This window comes from Eimeria acervulina, genomic scaffold (genome assembly GCF_000499425.1).
Source record: "Eimeria acervulina Houghton genomic scaffold, Eah_scaff605, whole genome shotgun sequence".
Lineage (NCBI taxonomy): Eukaryota > Apicomplexa > Conoidasida > Eucoccidiorida > Eimeriidae > Eimeria > Eimeria acervulina.
The window spans coordinates 2,696-21,525 of record NW_013547250.1 but is presented as its reverse complement, the minus strand read 5'-3'; the positions used below and the strand labels follow the sequence as shown (position 1 = coordinate 21,525).

General features: G+C 50.9%; 3 protein-coding genes across 3 annotated transcripts; 1 reads left to right on the top strand and 2 right to left on the bottom strand.

Annotated features, from left to right (window-relative positions):
* Positions 1-6,935: 6,935 nt before the first annotated feature.
* On the bottom strand, positions 6,936-10,232 carry EAH_00044210 (heat shock protein 90, putative; the record flags this gene model as incomplete). Its single annotated transcript, XM_013391673.1, has 3 exons — positions 6,936-7,579; positions 7,884-8,778; positions 9,312-10,232. The coding sequence occupies 3 exons, from the start codon at positions 10,230-10,232 to the stop codon at positions 6,936-6,938; spliced, it is 2,460 nt and encodes an 819-aa protein (XP_013247127.1).
* Positions 10,233-12,832: 2,600 nt separating this feature from the next.
* On the top strand, positions 12,833-14,557 carry EAH_00044200 (hypothetical protein, conserved; the record flags this gene model as incomplete). The annotated part of the gene is made up of 4 exons (XM_013391672.1): positions 12,833-13,206; positions 13,377-13,509; positions 13,874-14,153; positions 14,448-14,557. The coding sequence occupies 4 exons, from the start codon at positions 12,833-12,835 to the stop codon at positions 14,555-14,557; spliced, it is 897 nt and encodes a 298-aa protein (XP_013247126.1).
* A 1,566-nt stretch (positions 14,558-16,123) lies between these two features.
* EAH_00044190 (der1-like family domain-containing protein, conserved, putative) lies at positions 16,124-18,499 on the bottom strand (the record flags this gene model as incomplete). Its single annotated transcript, XM_013391671.1, has 3 exons — positions 16,124-16,389; positions 17,378-17,605; positions 18,097-18,499. The coding sequence occupies 3 exons, from the start codon at positions 18,497-18,499 to the stop codon at positions 16,124-16,126; spliced, it is 897 nt and encodes a 298-aa protein (XP_013247125.1).
* Positions 18,500-18,830: the final 331 nt, after the last annotated feature.

The following is an 18,830-nucleotide window of genomic DNA, read 5'->3' as shown; positions in this document are numbered from 1 at the left end:
GCTCTGGCACTACTCCTCCTACTGGTTCGGGAACCCGTCCACCATTCGGCCCAGACACTCGCCCACCAACTGGCTCTGGCACTACTCCCGCTACTGGTTCGGGAGCCCGTCCACCGTACGGCTCAGGAACACGCCCACCTACTGGCTCTGGCACTACGTTTCCTGCTGATTCAGGGACCCGTCCGCCATCCAGCTTAGAAGCTCGCCCACCAACTGGCTCTGGCACTACTCCTGCTGGTTCAGAAATCCATCCACCATTCGGCCCAGACACTCGCCCACCAAGTGGCCCTGGCACTACTACTGTTGTTCCAGGCACCCGTCCACCATTCGGCCCAGGAACGCGCCCACCAACCGGTCCTGGCACTACTTTTCCTGCTGGTTCAAACACTCGTCCACCATTCGGCCCAGGAACTCGCTCACCAACAGGCCTTGGCACTGCACCTGTTGGCCCAGCCATCCGTCCACCATTCGGCCCAGACACTCGCCCACCAACTGGCTCTGGCGCTACTCCTCCTGCTGGTTCTGGAACCCGTCCGTCATTCGGCCCCGGAACTCGCCCACTACCTGGCCCTGGCACTACTTTTCCTACCGGTTCGGGGGCCCGCCCACCATTCGGCCCGGGAACCCGCCAACCATTCGGCCCAGGAACTCGGCCACCAAGTGGCCCTGGCACTATTCCTGTTGTTCCAGGCACCCGTTTACCATTCGGCCCAGACACTCGCCCGCCAAGTGGCCCTGGCGCTACTCCTCTCGTTGGTCCAGGCACCCGTCCACCATTCGGCTCGTGGACTGGGCCCCCAGCTGGCCCTGGCACCACTTTTCCTGCTGGGTCGGCAACCACTTTTCCTGCTGGGTCGGGAACTCGTCCACCATTCGGCCCAGGAACTCGCTCACCAACTGGCCCGGCTTTACTCCTCCTGTTGGTCCAGAGGGCTTCCGACTGTCCCCAACAGAAAACCCCTTAAAACTCCCGACCGACCCTTTCCATTATTGCAAGGCAGGCCAGACCCACGTGAGCCCAGTAGGAGCCGGATTTCGTCTTTCCAGGGTTAATTTGAGCGTGGTATGCAGCAAGCAGCTTTAGGCAGTCCGCAGCCGGTGTTGACTCCCCCTCTCACCCAGGCTCCCTATTCTACGAATTATATTGGGGCGTGCGGGATACTTGGAAGGGAATAAGGGGATTGCTTTAACCTGCAGGAGTGCGGGGTGAATGAAGGACACTCGATTCAAAATACAACACGGCCTGCAGAATGGGACACTGAGTTTTTCACCGTATTGCCTATGCGGATTTTCCTGCGCCTTTTTCCTAACGTTATGTTCATAGGGCAAGGCACAAGCTTTAGGGTTTTTTCATTAGTCCATTCAACTTTCGTTTTTTATTTGTCGTAATTCGTATCGTTTGCCTACTTTCGCATTTTTGCATCGTTCCACCATTATATTTGCCCTTTCATGTTACACGCTTCCTCTTGGCCCACTTGTTTCGCATCCATTGGCCTGTGATTGCCAATAGACGATGCTTTGAACAATCATGGTTACTGTGTCAGCTTGCCCTCCTAGGGCAATATGACTTAGTACACATACAGCATTGGCTGGGGGCCTGCACTACGCATGCAATCCTCAACATTTTTGTCCACGTCCAAATGCTGAACTTTAACGAATCTCTGTTAAATCCGATCGCGTAAGTATTTATTGCCAAACACTTCTGTGTAGGTATAACGAGGGCGCCTCTGCATCTTATCAAGATGCAACACATTGGCCAGCATGCTGCCAACTGTCGGACCCGAACTTCTTGATGAGAGCAATATTAGATATCTCGAAAAGTCCACTGCGCCTATGTCACAGTTTCAGCCATTTCCCTGTGTACCGATCTGAAACTCAGAGAAGGAGCAAGCTAGAAACTTCTTGCTGCTCTAGTTTTGAGAATTTTACAAACTAGCACCCCTCATGTTAGCTATTCACACTGCACATCTCAGGACCGAAGGCTTCACATTACATTTGCGCATAACTGCATCAAGAAGTGTACGGGACATTTTGTGGTTAGGTATCTGCACTTGCTAATGTCCTGGGTAATGGTTTTGGCCTCGACGTCGTGCCACCGGCTCACCTTTTCGCTTCGCACGAGCAACCACCATTTCAACATGTTTCTTCTGCCACGCCATCATCGCAAATGCTGTAGTGGCCGGTATTAGTCGTGGCCCAATGGTGTGCTACTGTTCCTTTTATATTGCCAACACCGTTGACCGTAGCCTTCAGCTGAAACGTTTCCATATGTTGCCCTTGCTGCCGTTGCGTTGGGAGAAAAGGAGCTGTTTTGCTGCGCCTAGTGCATGCGGCACGACGGGTTCTTACGGTTTTGAATCCGCTGATTCATGCAGCCCAGAAAGCATGCATGAAGCAACTTGTCAGGAAAAGGCTCTAAAGCTAACGCATAGCACATGGAATGACAAAGAGCACACCTAGATCCCGTGACAGCACAGAAGATGACTACGAGCACACCAGCAAGAAAATTGTCAACCCATTCGTGGTTGAGGTTTACAATTTTACCAAGACTGTTTCTGGCTTTTCTTACTTGAAAGGTGGCTATTAGCCTCATCGTTCTCTTTGATGATTTCGATAGGACTCTGGAAGGTGCCAAACCGTCAAATGTGACGGAAGACGTTGAATTCTTTAAATTTTCAGAGTGTCGTCGATGAGGAAACTCAATGCGGTCAGATGTTGGCGTGCTCAATTCCTTCATGGATAATTGTGGTGAAGAATACAGGAGGAGGCAGCTTCTATTATTGAAGGCCCTACTCTGGTGCCGCCCGTTTACATGCGCTGTGGTTAGTGCTTGTTACAATGAGGTGCTGTGGCCTTTCAATACTACCGGGAGATATTACTCAGTCGGTGTGGTATTGCTACTGGAATGCTCACCTCTCCAGAAATCTGTGTTCCGTTGTGCGCTTTGTGGAAGACCCAGATCTCAGGCTAGACCTGATGTATTCACTAGTGGCGGCTCGTAGGATAAGCCAGGGCATGCGCTTGTAAACATGAAGACTACGTGCTAGTACTTGATGGTTCTCTCGCGCAGTTCAGATTAGTGGCCCGTAATGAGCGGCTGCAGCCGTCGACTGAGGCCCACGCTGTCACAGTGTATTTTGAGCTTTTGATATTCTCCCCACTATTTACTGTTCCAGCGAAGGAATCCTCTGTGTTATCTTCGTAGAGGAAGGCCACTCCCGCTCCCGCTACCTTCCTACGCTGTTCATTCCGAAGCAGAACAGCAGGGTTTACCCCTGGCCGCGCTGCGCTTGATGGCCTCTTTAATTTGTCCATTGCCATGTTATGTCGAGCCTTTATTTTGCTGTACGTGTGGTGTGGATAACTACTGAAGGTACGGGAGAGCGACTCTGGGTCCACCGAGACCTCTGGTCGCCCTTAACTTCTTGTGGTAGGAGCGTGTATCGACCTTCCTCGTGCCCTAGGAGAGTAGGTCCTTGCCAAAATTTGTTTTTGTCTGTAGGCTGGTATGCCACAGTAACTGAATCCTGAAGGCACAAAGGCGACGATCTTGTCGAATCCTGACTTCATGATTATGGGTATTTTAACGCTCCCTCAAGCCTGGCCAGACGAAAAACTTCGTAGCAAAGCTTTGAATCCACTGGGTCTGGTTCCTGCTCAGGCATGCCCAAACGCACATTGGGACGGGTGAAACTCAATTCCAGTCCATCGAAGGGAGCATTCCATCCCTTTATATAGTTCGTTTGCTCCTCTACCCCTGTTTACCCCCGTGGTACGATCGTCCACGTGCTTCAGGTGGGGTATCACTGAGTGGGGACTTTCCCTCTGTAGTACGTATTTGTATGCCCTCCATGCACGATGCAAATCTTTAGAGCAGAGGTTAACGGGCTAAATACCTGCAGCCCTGCTTGACTCCCCTGCAGCACCAGATTCCGCTAGTTGTCTCCTCTGCACTGTTCGGAAGGTTCGCCTTTGCAATCGATCATACGGCTAAGCAGTCCAGAAGCCTGCGGCTATTAATTCGCAAGCTTCTGGTCTGGTAATGCCTGACAACATGCGAAAACTCTGCATTCCAGCCTGTGGTATCCTATGCGTACAGAGATTCGTAGACTGTGGTTGGAATTAGACTTTAATGTGATCTTCATCGCAGCATTTTGGAAGCAGTAAGGACAATTTCTCCTCGCATTGCAGCGGTACACCAAGGTAAGACCATTGTGCAAGCCGATCGTAACAGGCCGGCCTCAGCAGTCTGTCATAGTGCTTGTAAGTTAGAAGCCGCATCTTTTTCGGCACTGCTGCTGAACTACGCTTATTCCGGGGTATACGGTAGAGCAGATCCGCCCCAACGAAGAGCCCGGAGTTCCAATGAAAGTGCTTCATTGAGCCTCCAAGTGAAGTGAGAGCACTCCTCTCTCAATTCATTCAAATTTCAGTTCTACGGTATTCGCATTAGAACCCAAAGACTGATTGCTTGAGTTGCGCAGAAGAAGCCAACGTAGATGCTTCCCTACCGTGTCAACGCCGTTTAGGGTAACGGTTCCAACGCTTTCAAGCCGTCTTCAAACTACTTCGCACTGCCATTGTTGGTGAGTGGAAACACACTTTTGCAGCTACTTTGCCGAGAATTCGTCTGCAATGTTGTTATCTGCACCTCTGAATGTTATGCTTGAATGTCCCCAACTATCCGTATTACCATTCAAGGCCAGCCAAATCTAGTGGAGTTCTTCGTGTCCTACACCATAGTGCACTATACAGGGCGACAAAGTTGCTTGAAACACGTCATGAAAATAAAATTTGTGAACAGCTAAACATGCAGTCAAGAGCGGAAGAGTAGCTGCAGGCAAACATGGCGAACAGGCTAACGGGCGCCGTATATTCAACTACGAGCCTTTTTGTAAACTGTAAAACTCGCCAGCTATTGATTGCCCTGAAAATGCTCATTTACCCTAGCCATTCCTGTGGTAATGCAATTGGCGGCTTGCACCTCCACTTTGCCACAGGCTCCAGTTGTTCTCATTGGGTATTTTGCTCGCGTGCTACTTCCTGTGTTTCCCCGCCATTATTTCGAGGCGGTGGCCAACTTTTCGTTGTGGGTGAAACGTTAGGGAGCGAACAGTCCCACAAAAGGAACTACGTACAGAAAACCGCACGGGAGAGCATTCGTAGAGCATCCCTACAGGTAACTGCCCTTTTCCAGGATCTCTGTGGCTATTCGACAGAGATCCTGGAAGACGGCTGCTACAGCAAAAATCCTGGAGTACCCGTCACTGCGGCATCAGATGCTGGGGGTTGTACCGATACCCTTCCCTCAGCAGCGGATAACCCCAGAAACTCGAATGTTCCATCACAGCGGGCACAAAGACCAACTGCCTCAGGCCTGCCAATATTAATATGCTCAAAGCCCCAGACCGCTTTTCCTCTCATGAACACAGCCAGTCAAATGCGCGTGCCAAATTCTTCGGCACGCAAGGCTTACACTATGGCACAGTATAAGAATATGACTGCTAACGAAGTCAATCTCCCACTACAGTTTGTTCCTCGTACTGAAGAAACGTAAACGATGAAGAAGCAGCGCACCATAACTCACAGCGCTCTCAGTCTTCTACCGTAACCGCAGCGAACAGCTGTGGACCAGCAGACCTCTAATCACCTCGTGGTGTAGACGCGCCCGTCCCGGACAGAGAGAAGCAGCGGCCATCCAGCACATTGCAAAGACGGATAAGAACTCGAGAACATAAAATGGCGACGTTAAGCGGGAGGACACTTTTGGGAAGAGTTCAAGCAAATACGAGCTAGTTACAGCAGGGACAGAGATCAACATGAACTAGCAATCTGCAGATGCAGCGACCAGACCCAACGACGGCAAGAAACCGATTTTAATAGAAGAAAAGGTAACAAGAAGAGCCAGACGCCAGACGCAGAAATAGGCATCACTGGAGATCCATCGGCTGAAGAAGCCCGTGCCCATCACCTTCGCCGTACGCTGACATCCCTCCTTACCTACTTGCTGCATCCACCGTGCGTTCCTTTCCTGTCACCCTGGCCTGCCTGTATCTCATTGCCCTCGTACAGTGTTGCTTATACCTTCCCCCCTTTAGATTCATTCTCCGGTACGTCTATATACACCATCTTCTAGGAACCTAAGTTTGTGAACGTTTCTAGAAACAACACCCATCTACACAGCTGTCTAAAGCTTGCAGCATTGCAATCCGTTTAGCATTCTAATGCTTCCTAGGCGAAGTAGCCAAGTAATGTGGCTTGCTGAATGGTGTGCTGAGTGCCGACCGTGCGTTCCTCAACGTTTTGGTGTTGCAAAACATATTAAAGGTGTCATTTCTTCCTCCTCCCGCTCCACTGCCTGTTTCGAAGAACAGACCAAAGGGGAAAGACAATTGATACAATAGAAGCCGACGCCCGCATGGACGCTTCTTATTTGATGATGCGCACCCAAATGACCCTGTAAAAAGATAAGCCACTACGCCTGTCATTCCCGCCTTCAGTGCCTCATCCTCTAAACTGTGCCTAATGCGCCACCCGCCCTCCTGCACACCTTCGCATATTTGAATCGATGTGCATCTACACACATATTCCTGAGTAACAACGTTTGTATCTAGTACATGAAACATGCCTACACATAGGACTCCTACGTAGCTGCATCCTGCGCCTCAGGTTCAACTGCACACACATACACCTTGTCCGTACATATCATACGTATAAGTCCCATGTACCAATACACACCAGTAACAATACAAACATACGCCCATCCCGGCATATGTCCACCGCTCCACAACACGCTTGCACCCAATCGCTCTGTTTCCTTCCTGTTGCGCCTCTTATCTCACTGTCCCCTCCTGCCTACAGCCCCTATACCCTGTAGTGTGTGCAGCAGTTCGCGGCTGCACAATTCCAATCCATGCTGCTTGGTTGCTGCCGTCTTAAAGCTCGTCCTTCAAGCCCCCTCCCAGGTCAAGGTTGGCGAAGATATCCTCCGCGGAGCGGTTGTCCATTGGTTCCTCGGCGTTCTCCTCCGTCTTGTCTGCTTCCTCTTCTGGCAAGTCGATATTTTCGTTGATGGGATCTGCGGGATCCACTCCCACCTGGCTCGCCAGTCCCTTGTACAGGACTGCGGCCAGCTGCGCCGGCTGTTCTACGTCGAAGCCTGATGCGAGCATTGCTGCATCAAAGAGACGTTCTGCAAGTTGTGTGTCCTCATCCTTCATGGAGTCCTCTCCTCCATCCCGTACGCGCTGCAGCAGCTGCTGCATGATACGGTGGCTCGGATTGATTTCAAATACCTTCTGTCCCCGCATCAACCGCAAGTGCATCGGATCAGCGAAGGTCTGCGTCTTCATCACCTTCTCCATCTGCGCAGAATACCCCCACTGCGAAGCCACCACTGCACACGGCGCCTCTACCAGCCGCCGAGACACCTCGACCTTAGACACCTTCGGCCCCAAAACCTTCTTCAACCACTTCAGCAAAGGATCGTAATACTTTGTCAGACGCTTGAACTGCCGCTTTTCATCGGGTGTCTCCTCTAGAGTCACGTTGCCCTTCTGAATAGACTCAAACTTCTTCCCTAAAGCATGCAACAAATGCAAAACACAGCATACTATAAGCAACAAGCCGACACAGAACTACCTCAGCATGCCCCACCCAAACCCTGCTGGATCCGAAGCTCTTAAGCCCTCAAAACTAGCCTAAACCCTTGACATCATCAACCATATACTCTTTAATGCCCTACGCGTTTAACATCCTAGACGCTGAACCCTTAATAACGCACTTAACACCTAGGCACTAAACCCCAAGTAGCCCAGTCCCCTAAACTCGGAACCCTCACTACCCGACGACCTGCTCAGTCTATGCACGTCTGTCTGCCTGACCGTCGAAGTCTCCAAGTCTCTGAATGCATGGCTCGTCCATGGCTTCCAACAAGAAAAGGACTTCATATCCCTTTTTGGTGAAGAACTGCATCTGGGGTTGGGACAGGAGCTGCTGAGCCGTCTCTCCCGCGGCGTAATAGATGGCGGGCTGGCCCTCCTTCATTCGTGAGACGTAGGCTTCTAAAGAGATAGGTTCTGTCGGGCTTGTGTTGGAGTAGAACTTGAGCACTTTGGCGATCTTCAGCCTGTTTTCATCGTCTTCATAGCAGCCGAGCATAAGGTTGCGTCCGAACTCCTTGTAAAACTGGTCGTACAGCGAAGGCTGTTGCATCTCCTTTTTTATTTTCTCCTTCTCCTGCTCCTCGGACGTCTCCTCCAGCTGCTTCTGCTGCTCCTCCCGCTTCTTGTTCGCGTCGAGGAACATCTTCCGCACAGTCTCTAGAGTCTTGCGCACCAGTTTCTTGCTGATGATGCCGAGGACCTTGTGCTGCTGCAGCTGCTCACGGGACACATTCAGTGGGAGATCGTCTGAGTCCACAACTCCCCTGACAAAGTGGAGGTACTTGGGCAGCATATCATCGAAAACATCGGCCACCAACACGCGGCGTACGTACAGCTTGATGCTGGTTTGCTTGCCAAAGTACTGAGAGAAGATGTCTGCGGGAGAGCGCTTCGGTATATACAAAAGCGCCTTAAACTCCGCCTCTCCCTCTGCTGAAAAATGCATGTGGACTAGCGGCTCACTCCAGTCCTTCGTCACCGACTTGTAGAAGTCCTCGTATTCCTTCTCCGTTATCTCCTCGCGCGGTCGCAGCCAAATCGCCTTCTGTTCGTTTATCCGATCCCAACGTTCCACCTCCCGCTCCACTGTCTTCGTCTTCTTTTTTTTCGCCTCCTGCAGCGCCACAACCCACCCAACCACTTCCGGTGTACGTGCGCACACTTCTGTGCGTGAAAAGAAAGCGTGTGAAGGTGAGAAACTAGCCACACGAAACTACAGGTGCAACTGAACACCTACGCTCAAGCAAGCTATGCCTGAGAACTACCTAAGCAACCCGCCAAAAAGATGTACACCTGGGCTGCTAATGTGCGCCCGCCTGTCTGTCGCAGACGCATACATGCACTCATGTACGCCCAGTTAGACTATATAGCCACGCCTAAACGCACTTGACTGCACATCCAAGATAATCATATAGTTCGCATCTCGATCGAATCCCCCGGAACTACAACAACGCTCTGCGCCTTCCTCGCATTATAGTATATAAATATACATATACACAGATTATTTCCTCGGTGTCAATGACTATTTCTGCCTCGCTCGGTTTTTTTTCCGTGTCCCAGACTGCCCTATCTATCTGCCCCTATACGTCTTCTTATCTGGGTTCATATTCTCGCGCATTTGTCTGTTTCTGCTGTTTGCAAGGGCACCTTATCGTCAGTTTCTTCGTCTACATCTTGTACTTGTACATCTTCCTCTTCTGACTTCTCTTTGTCTTCTGCTTTGTCTTCCTTTTCATCTTCAACAGGCACCTCCTCGCTGACGGTCTGCTTCACTTTGAGGTAAATAGGGTAAGACATGAACTGGCTGTATCGCGTTGCCAGCTCTCTGAGTCTGTCGACACTTGCGAATTCTGTGGCGTCTTCTTTCAAATGCAGCACAACGCAAGTGCCTCGCTCCAGCGTGTTGCCCCTGGGGTCTTTATCTATGTAGTACTTTGCATCTGCGCTCGACTCCCACACGTACTGGTCTTCCCCGCTGCTACGCGAGACTACTGTCACCCGGTCTGCGACGAGAAATGCCGAATAAAACCCAACACCGAACTGCCCCACCAGAGACAAGTCCCCGTTGTTGCTGCTTGCCAGAGCCTCTAGGAAATTGCTCGTTCCCGACTTCGCCACCGTCCCCAAATTCGTAATCAACTCTTGCTTCGACATGCCGACACCCGTATCACACACCGACACCACCTTTTGCTGCGGGTCTGCTTCAATAAACACTGCCAACTCCGTCTTGCTGCTGCTGCTGTTGCTGGTGTCTGCTGAGGATATGGAGAGGAAACGCGCCTTCTCCAGAGCGTCGACGGCATTCGATATCAACTCCCTGAGGAAGACATCGCGTTGGGTGTAGAGGGAATTGATGATGATGTCCATTAGACGGCTTACCTCCGCCTGGTACTCGTGCGTCTCGTGCGTCCCATCGGCCTGCCCCTTCAACTCAGGAATTGATGCAAGCGTTGCCTCAGGACCCCTAGGTCCAGCAGCAGCATCAGCAGCTGCATCTTCTGCGCGTGACCAGCAGCCCCAGCTGCACAAGCCCAAGACACCTAGCAATACCAGCGAGCGACACCCCATTTGCCCTCCACCTCTGCGTTCTAGAAGGGACGGAAGGGACGGAGAAAGGAAATGCAACCGCCGCCGCTGCTCCTTTGGAGAGAGGCGAGGAGGCCTGCAAACAAACAAATGAGACAAAAAAGATGCATGCGCTTCTCTTCACTGTTAAATGACACAGCCTTCGCATAAAACGAACGCAAAATACCAGAGCCCCCCACCTGTAGATACAGCGCACATGGGAAGACGGCCGAGAGCGGCGCGTCTCTTGCAGTGTCCGCTGAGCCTGCACGATATTTCGGGGTTTGCTTATCCATCCACGCCAGCAAGGTTCACAAAAATATAAGAATTAACAAACTCGAGTGAAAAGAGACAAGACACAAAAACAGACAGCACCCCTCCCTCCCGTCCGCTGCCCCCATAAACAGCATCAGGCGAACAGAAAGCGGCAGGTGCTTTCGGAGACTAACTTGCCTGTTTCTGATTAGCAGCACCACCCACTTGAGGCGTTTGTACACTCGAACACGACAAATAAGCAGACAGGTCAAGAGCCGAGCAAAAAAGAGACAGATACGATGTTGCTGCCGCTGCTGTCGCCGCCGCTACACACAACGCGGAAGCAACACTTTACGAGCCAGGCGGTGTCTTGAAAGTCTTTTACTCTTGGGAGATTAAAAAACACGAATTAAACAAATTGCAGTCTTCGAGTCCTCCCAAACAAACAAGGGACGAACTTGCTGCCCACCGCTGTTGCTGCCGCTGCTGCTGCTGCTGCTGCACCAGCAGCGGCGAGAGGCTAGTGCTGCAGCAGCGGCTTCGACACCATGCGGCGGCTGGAGCAGTAGCAGCGGTAGAAGCGGCAGATGCAGCAGGAAGAGCATCCCTTATTGTTTCTATTCTCTTCAATTTTTCTTCGTTTGCACTTTATTCACCTCAAGGATTCTACCTTTTGCTCTTGTGAAGCAACACAATCCTACAGAGGCGTCGCTCCCAGCACAAGTAGCAGCAGCAACAGCAGGTGGTCCTTCAGCAGTAGCAGGGTTTGTTTTCCCATTGGGAGGCGTGAGGCTGCAGCGCAAGGCTCTATAGAGCTCAGTAAGGTGGACCAGGAGGAGCAGCAGTAGCAACAGCAGCAGCGGCGGCATAAGAGGAGAGGAAAGTGTGTGGATCTTGAGGCGGGGACGGGAGGAGACAGGGGGAGTTAAGGTTAAGGGCACAGTAGCAGAGGTAGGAGGAGATAGCATCAGACAGCAGCAAGAGATAGGAGACGTGAGGAGAAAGGCACGCTGGCGGGCAGAGCAGACCGACCTAGGAACTGGAACGGGGGACAGAAAGAATTAGGCAGAGGGAACAGACGGACGAGAGTAGGGGGACAGACGCAGGGACGAAGAAGGGAGGAGGAGGAGCAACAGTAGCTAAGGGAAAAGCTGTGCCAATTACGGAGAGGCAAACGGAGAGAGTAGATAGGACGCAGATAAACGCGACGTGACGCAGCTGGGAAGACGTGAGGGGCGGTGGAGGGACAGACAAGGGCGGCAGAGATACGAAGAGGAGGAGACGGATGTACGAAGGTTAGGAGACAGGCGAAGGCTTGGGGCGAAGGAGGGGCAAAAGAGCGGATGCAGATAAGACGGAGACAGGAGACAAACACACCAAAGGGGACAGCAAAACCTCGAGATAAGGCGGCAGAGAGAAAGCGAAGCGGCCAGAAGCAGGCCTAAGGATACAGAGAGGGAGATAGGAAGAGAGGCAGGAACCAAATAAGGAAATAGAAAGAGAGAAAAGAAACAAAGGGAGAAGCAGACACGGCACCAAGGAGACGCGCAGCGGTAGACAGGCAGACGGAGGTGGGAGAGACAGAAATGACCCGACTCTGTCTCTCTGTCTCTTCTTCTGTCTCCCCGAGTGTGTTTGTAAAAACAATGCAGGCAGTTCGCCTCCAGGCGCTGCGCTTCAACTCAGCTCTTCCTACACCTCACGGGTCCCCCGACCCTTAAAATCAGTCTAAGAAAGGTGCTTGATTGGTTCGAGACGAATACGCTTGACAGAACTGCGTGTAGACCTCAGCCTGCTCAACTCCAGGATTCTTTGACACAGAGACCGTACCTGTAGCAGCAGCAGCAGCAAAGACTGCACGGCAGCAGCAGCGGCACTGGTTCTTTGACTTTGTTTGTTTGCTTGTTGGGCCTCCGCGGGGAGCCTTACCGCAGCAGGATCAGGTGGCACCTGCCTATACATCCCACTTACAGCGAGGTTCCTGTACGGCTGGGTTTGTCTGAAGGTAGTCGCTTGTGCTTGCAAGTGGGAAGTGCGTATACCAAAGTCCAGGCCATATTGAGGTGCCTGTACACCTGAATTTTGTACTCGTGAGTTTGTCAGCTGTTGAAGCGTACGAGCAAGCCGTGCGCTTTTTGCCTGTAGGTGGGCTCATACCTCGGGATTGTCATTCCATTGATTGAGGTGTGTGGCCACTTCTTTCGATTTCGTTCGTGTTGAACACACCGGGCATCTGCCGGTCAGCGATAGTCTTGTGTCGGCGTGTGTGGCGCGTGTGTACTCATCACGTGAGGTCCACGTACACTGGACTTGTTCGCACCTTCTGCGAGTTGTGTGTACACTTGAGAATGCGTTTCATCGAGTGTCCTGCGCTGACGCGTCTGTGCGCTTTGCTGCACAACTTGGACGTCGGCGACCGAATTGTGAGGGGGCGTTTGGAGTTGTTAACAACAGCAGAAGACACAGCTCAGGAGCAGAGTCTGTTGGCTATCATAGAGAATGAACTGACTTCGTCGCCTCTCTTCGCTGCCTCTTCCCCGCCCCCATTGTTGCTCTCACCGCTCAGTAGCAGCAGCAGCAACGGCGGCAGCAGCACGACCAGAAGCAGCGGCAAATCGAGACAACGCCTCCAAGACCCAAGACATACAAACGCTAAAGGACGCCAACTGCTTGTCAATCTTATCAGCACCCTCAACCAGTGCTTCCCAGACTATGAATTCAGGTCCGTCTACTGTTGTTGCTGCGAATATGCCACTCTGTCCCCCCTTCCCCCCATTCCTCCGCCGTTCTCCTGTAGGGCGAGTCTGTGTTTGTGCTGCTGTTGGGTTAAGGGTTTGGGCGTGCGCATTCTTCATGTTGTGTTATAGTGCGTGTGTGCTTCTGCTTCTTCAGCAGCACCCTGACGCCAGCGATGTTTCGCGAGGAGCCGAGTCTGTCCAGTGTGCAGGCAGATATAAACCAGAAACTCCGAAGTGTTGAAATGGTACTCCCGGGATTCACTGTCCAACTGTGGAACGCCATCGAGGTGCGTCAAACGAGACGCCACACGTGATTCCTGCTGTTGCTGTTGCAGCTGCGGCTGTTGGTGTGGCTGGTGTGGGAAATGTGCGTATCTTCTGCGTAGTATGCAGTGTGTGTGCTTTTGCCTCTTCAATGCATAGAGTTTTAGCATTGGGTGATGAAAGCCATGTGTCCTTTTTTTTCGTTTGCATTTGTATTGAAATGTATGTAAATGCAGCATATGCATGTGTACCTCGTAAAACTAATCTAGCGGCATTCGCTTGTATGTGTGCGTATATGTTAAGTATGCATATGTATATGCATATGCATATACGTTTATGAAAAGGCATTTTGTTTGTGTATGTGTCTGTGCGTTGTTCGGCGTTTAGTCGGCGGTGTGTCTGAGCAGCTGTGCGGTGTACAGCCACGAGACAGGAGAATCGGAGGACCCGACGCCTTTGATTTCTTTGTTTGCTCCTGTGGGGGCAGCCCCAGCTGCTCCTGGTGTTTGTTTATCTTCTTTCTTTTATTTTTTCGTTGATAGACAGAGAAACAGACTCCTCTTCTTCGGCAGTGGGAGCAGCTGCAAGCTCAGCAGCCCCAGTTGGCTGGGCGCTCTCGAAGGCGCGGAAGTCGATGCAGCAGACGATGCAGACGAAGTTCATATTGGTAAGCAGACGTGCTGCTGCTGCTGGCCCTACTGTTCTTGCTGCTGTTGCCGCTGGTTGTTGTTTCGGGGTTGCTTGTGCGCCTTGCTCCTTTTTGCTCTGCCGCTGCTGCTCTCCTGACTATGATTGCTGCACTCCTTGTGCCGCTGCTGCTGCTTCTGCACGTGGTGGGCTGCTAGCGTTAACTGGTTTCTAGGCCCTCCTGCTCTAGCCGCGATGAGCTTTTGGCTTTCTTTTTGCAACTACTACAACTGTTTCACAAAGTGTTGCTTAATGCCTGCTGCTGCTGCTGCAGGGGAGGTGTACGGGGCTGATGCCCCCGCACAAGTCGAGCCGGAAGCGGCAGAGGAGGCAGACAGCCTGTCAGACCTCGAGCTACCTTCTTCTGCTTGCGCATATGCCTGACGAACCCGAAATCGAGTTTTAGGGCGCAGGACGTTTGTTGTAGACGTGGGAAGTTATGTCGCAACCCTCGGGGGCAAAGCCTCCTGGGTTCAGGGTATAGGGGTTTGCCGTCAGTGGTTCTCTTCCTGACCGTACGCGGTCGAGCGCTTAGGGTGTAGGGTTTTCGCTACTAGGTGTTTGGCTTGTTTCTTTGCCCGGCGGTTGCGTGAAGGGAACGCTAACTTTGGACGCAGACCCTCAACCTTTAATTCGTTGTGGGTAGCTGAGCCTTTTCTTTTGTGGCTTGGGGGGTGCAGGAGGCAGCGAACACTAAACACTAGGGTGGGTAGGCAGCTCTGGCAGTTGTGCTGTTAAGTTTTTTCGATGCACAGAGAATCAGAACGTGCGGCTACGTGCACCGATGGCTCTCACGCAGGGAGACATACCAGGCTGATACATGTTAAAAAGGAGGCAGCCGCCCAAGCCGCTGTGAGCGTCGACGTCTTCCGTGTCCTCTTGCTACCACCGGGTGTCCTTTTTCTCCCCCGCTATCTTATTGCCCCTGAATCTCTTGTGCCTCTTTCCGCCTTCTTTCGCTTGAGTATCAACTATCTTCGTTTCATTGAATCCCCTTCTGGGGTAGTAGAGGGACTGAAGTATCTGACTCCGCCTGGCAGCACCCTGTTTAGCCTGTCATTCGCTTTTCCCCGTCTCCAGATAACTCTCATAACTGACTTCTCTAAACTCAGATCGTCGAGGACTAGCCATCTACAGCAGCTGTTTTAGTTGCATATACGTATCCCTGTACCTTCTATGCAGTACTATTCGGCTTATAATATGCGCATGACGTGTTGCATCTATATATATATATATATATATATATATATAGGTGCATTCACAGAGAACCGATGTTCATGGATATTCATGTACTTATGCATGCACATTGCACTGGTAAAATGTGCATATTACATAAATATTTTACCCGTGCATACCAACGAAAGACGCACATGTGCATGCGCGTTGCTATGCTGAATCTTCTGCATCTGCCTGCCCTCAGTTTCTCTATCGGTGTGTTAGCGAAGCTTTTGGGCTGATTCATATACATTAAGATATACAAAATGTGATATAGATATATGCATGCACACATGCATATAATATATACATGCTGTACTGGTATTCCTGTAGCTCTTTGTAGAGGCCTCTCCGCACACAGAAGCCGTGAGGAGATCCGGCTACTGGGGTCTAGCGAAGGTTTAACGAGGCTGCGCTTCGAAACCCTACACCACAAGGAATCTCTAAACCCTGACAAAACCCTAGCAAACGACGAACTAGCCCCTCCGCAAACCCTGGCGCACCTCTACACATGTTTGAAAGGCCTTCCTTAGGCCTCAGGTGGGAGGGACCCTTAGTGTTGGTTTTAGGGTTTAGATCTTCACTAAACCCTCACGCAAGATGAAGAAGAAGTCATAATCCTCCGCAAGAAACTACCACGAGTTGCGCAAAAACCGCACAACCAAAACATGCAAAGTGCATGCATGCACCCGCGTGTATGCAGCAGTCAGCTCCATGGTGTCTGCATGCAGCTAACTAACCCCCGCCAAGTGTATAGCCTCTACCTGTAAACGGCTCCGTCCCAGGGGGGCCCCTACGCCGCACAGAGAAGCCCCAGCCCCTGCCAGTGGAGCCCCCAGTCGCCCCTCCTGCTGCAACGCCCCCGCCAGCCGGAGCGCGGGGGGGGCCGCCTGGTGGGCCCCCTGGCCCTCCTCCGGCTCCAGCTGATGTGGGGTTGTTGGAGACGTACTCCGCAGCCATGTCGAGAACCTTAGGAGCTCTGCTGAGGAGATCTGGACCCCCTAAGAAAACACAAAGACAAGGACGGGATCGCAAGAAACTGCTTCGCTGCGGTGGCTCCAGCAGCAGCAGCAACAGGACCGGGAACAACCGCTGTGGAGGCCCCAATATAAGACGTAAAAAAGCATATACAATTCACTTTATAGGTTCTGACAGGTTTTGATATGGGTGATATTGCAGAATAAAGGGTGTTAGATGAACATATTTCATCAGATATTCTATTTCGTGTTTGTCCTGGTGAAAGGGGAAAAAAAAGATGCATGCGAACTTCATATAACATCAAAAAATCCAATTAAAAATAATAAATCAAGAGGCGCATGCTGAAAATAATAAGTCACAAAAAATATATTTGCAACAACAAATGCAGCAACAAATTCAAAAAAAGAGATGAACAAACCGGTGGGATGCGTCTGCACTGCACCCCACGGCACCAGGTCAGAAAAGAGTAAGATAACAATAAAAACAAAAACAAGGAAATAAAAGGAATAACAATACTACACATATAAATACTAGGAGCACAATACAGTGTGTATAATAGTAACCTGATTAGTACTCGGCAAACAGCACTGAACACAGGGTGTATTCTCAGTGATTTTGAACCACTGGGCTTTTTCAGCTGTAAATTTTATATAAGAAATAAGTGACGAAAAGAAGAAGACACTCCGTCTGCACTCTACGCAACCCAATTACAAGCATCTACACCCTTTGTAAGCAATCCAATTACCTAAGTGTAAAATGTACTAAAATAAATAAGTACAGTTACATATCCTCTAGGCAACACAAATAAACACAATCACAGACTCTATCTCCCCTTAGGGTAGACACTAAACGGAAATAGCAGCGGAGAGGAACGCTAAAGGTGCTGAATAGCAGTTCCTGGCGCATGCATCGAGCTGGAGCAGCGCAGTAGCAGCTCAGAACTTGCTGAAGAAAACAGCAGCGGGACAAGGCAAAGCAAAACAGAACAAAACGAAGGGCATATCATATTACCATTTGCTGGCAGCACTTCTCTCAAGAAGTAGTAGACATGACCTGCCGCGAGTCCGAAGGCGTCGAGCCACAGATCCCGGCCCATTAGCAGATGTAGTAGTAGCAATAAAAATGGTAGCTGATACCCCTGTACTGTCATAAAAGAAACGGAGACAGGCGTGTACGGCTCTCTTCTCGACCAGTAATACAAACACGCAAACATCACGCCTTCTGCGTGGAAGTATACCCCTGAAAAGAGCACAAGCAAGCACGCATTAAAGCAAATATACGGAAGAAACAAAAAAGGATGGAATACGCACACTACTCCGCAAACCTTCGTTTAGGCACCCCTGTATATACGCGTTATAAATGCTAAAATGCATGGAGACTGCGTATACGTGCGCGTATGCTTTTGAATGAAGAAAGGACTACTGCTTCCAATTAGATTCACTGGAATGAAAACCAACAAACTACAACATCACCAAGACAAGCAATTGCAGAACTAAAGAACAAGCACCAACACCAACAGCTAATATGTTAGAGAACGCAGGCCACCGCCTATGATGAGCATTGCAATATTTTAACACATCTTTGTTCTCTTCTTATTCTCACTGAGCATAATTCGTCTATAACCCATTTTTTTCACTTTGTCGGCCATTGGTTATAAAGGTGCTGCGGTGTGCTGCAGAGTCTGTTTGCTGCTGCAACTGTTTGTGCATGCGCCTGCGCGGTGTACGTACCTGCGGGCCAGAAGACGAGAAGGGAGAGGAGGGAAGTGGCGATAGTTGTAAAGAGAATAAAGAGCAGATATGCTCCTTTCGAAGCCACCGAGAAAACTGCATTTGTTTCCAAATCTCCACTGACATGCAGCCACATGTACATGTGAAAGACCCAACCCAACGAGAAACGCCCCACATACAACACCGTTGTTAACAGCCTCCAGAACTGCAGTCGAAATATCGCCAAGTGCCAGTCCAGCATCAACAGCTGCACAGGCAGCATTCCAAGATTTACAAGCAGAGTTAGGACGAATGTCGCCGTTGCAACTGCGCGCGTTATAGGAGGTAAAGAGCGATACCACAACTCAGGGGCTCCGTAAGCCTGCCCCCCAAAACCACGCACGTTCCCCCCAGGGGGATCCATCCTCCAGAACCCCAAACCTTAAACCCTAAACCCTCCACACGCACTAAGCAAGCCGCCAACACTGCGCCCTACAGAGCTCACAAGGGGCCTGTCTGCAGCGCAGCAACGTAAGAGACCTTAACTAATTGAATAATCTGAAAATACGAGGAAAATAAATGTATGCATGTGTGCATGCAGTTCAAACCACAGCACCGGCGCCGCCCTGCGTGTACAAAGAAACACCAGGCACGGCCTCCAGATACGGGGGTTCAGAGGGAATGATTTCGTCTCTTCCCTGTTTAATTCCTCTTTCGTTGCCAAGGAATAACAGCAAACAAAGCCCAGGAATACA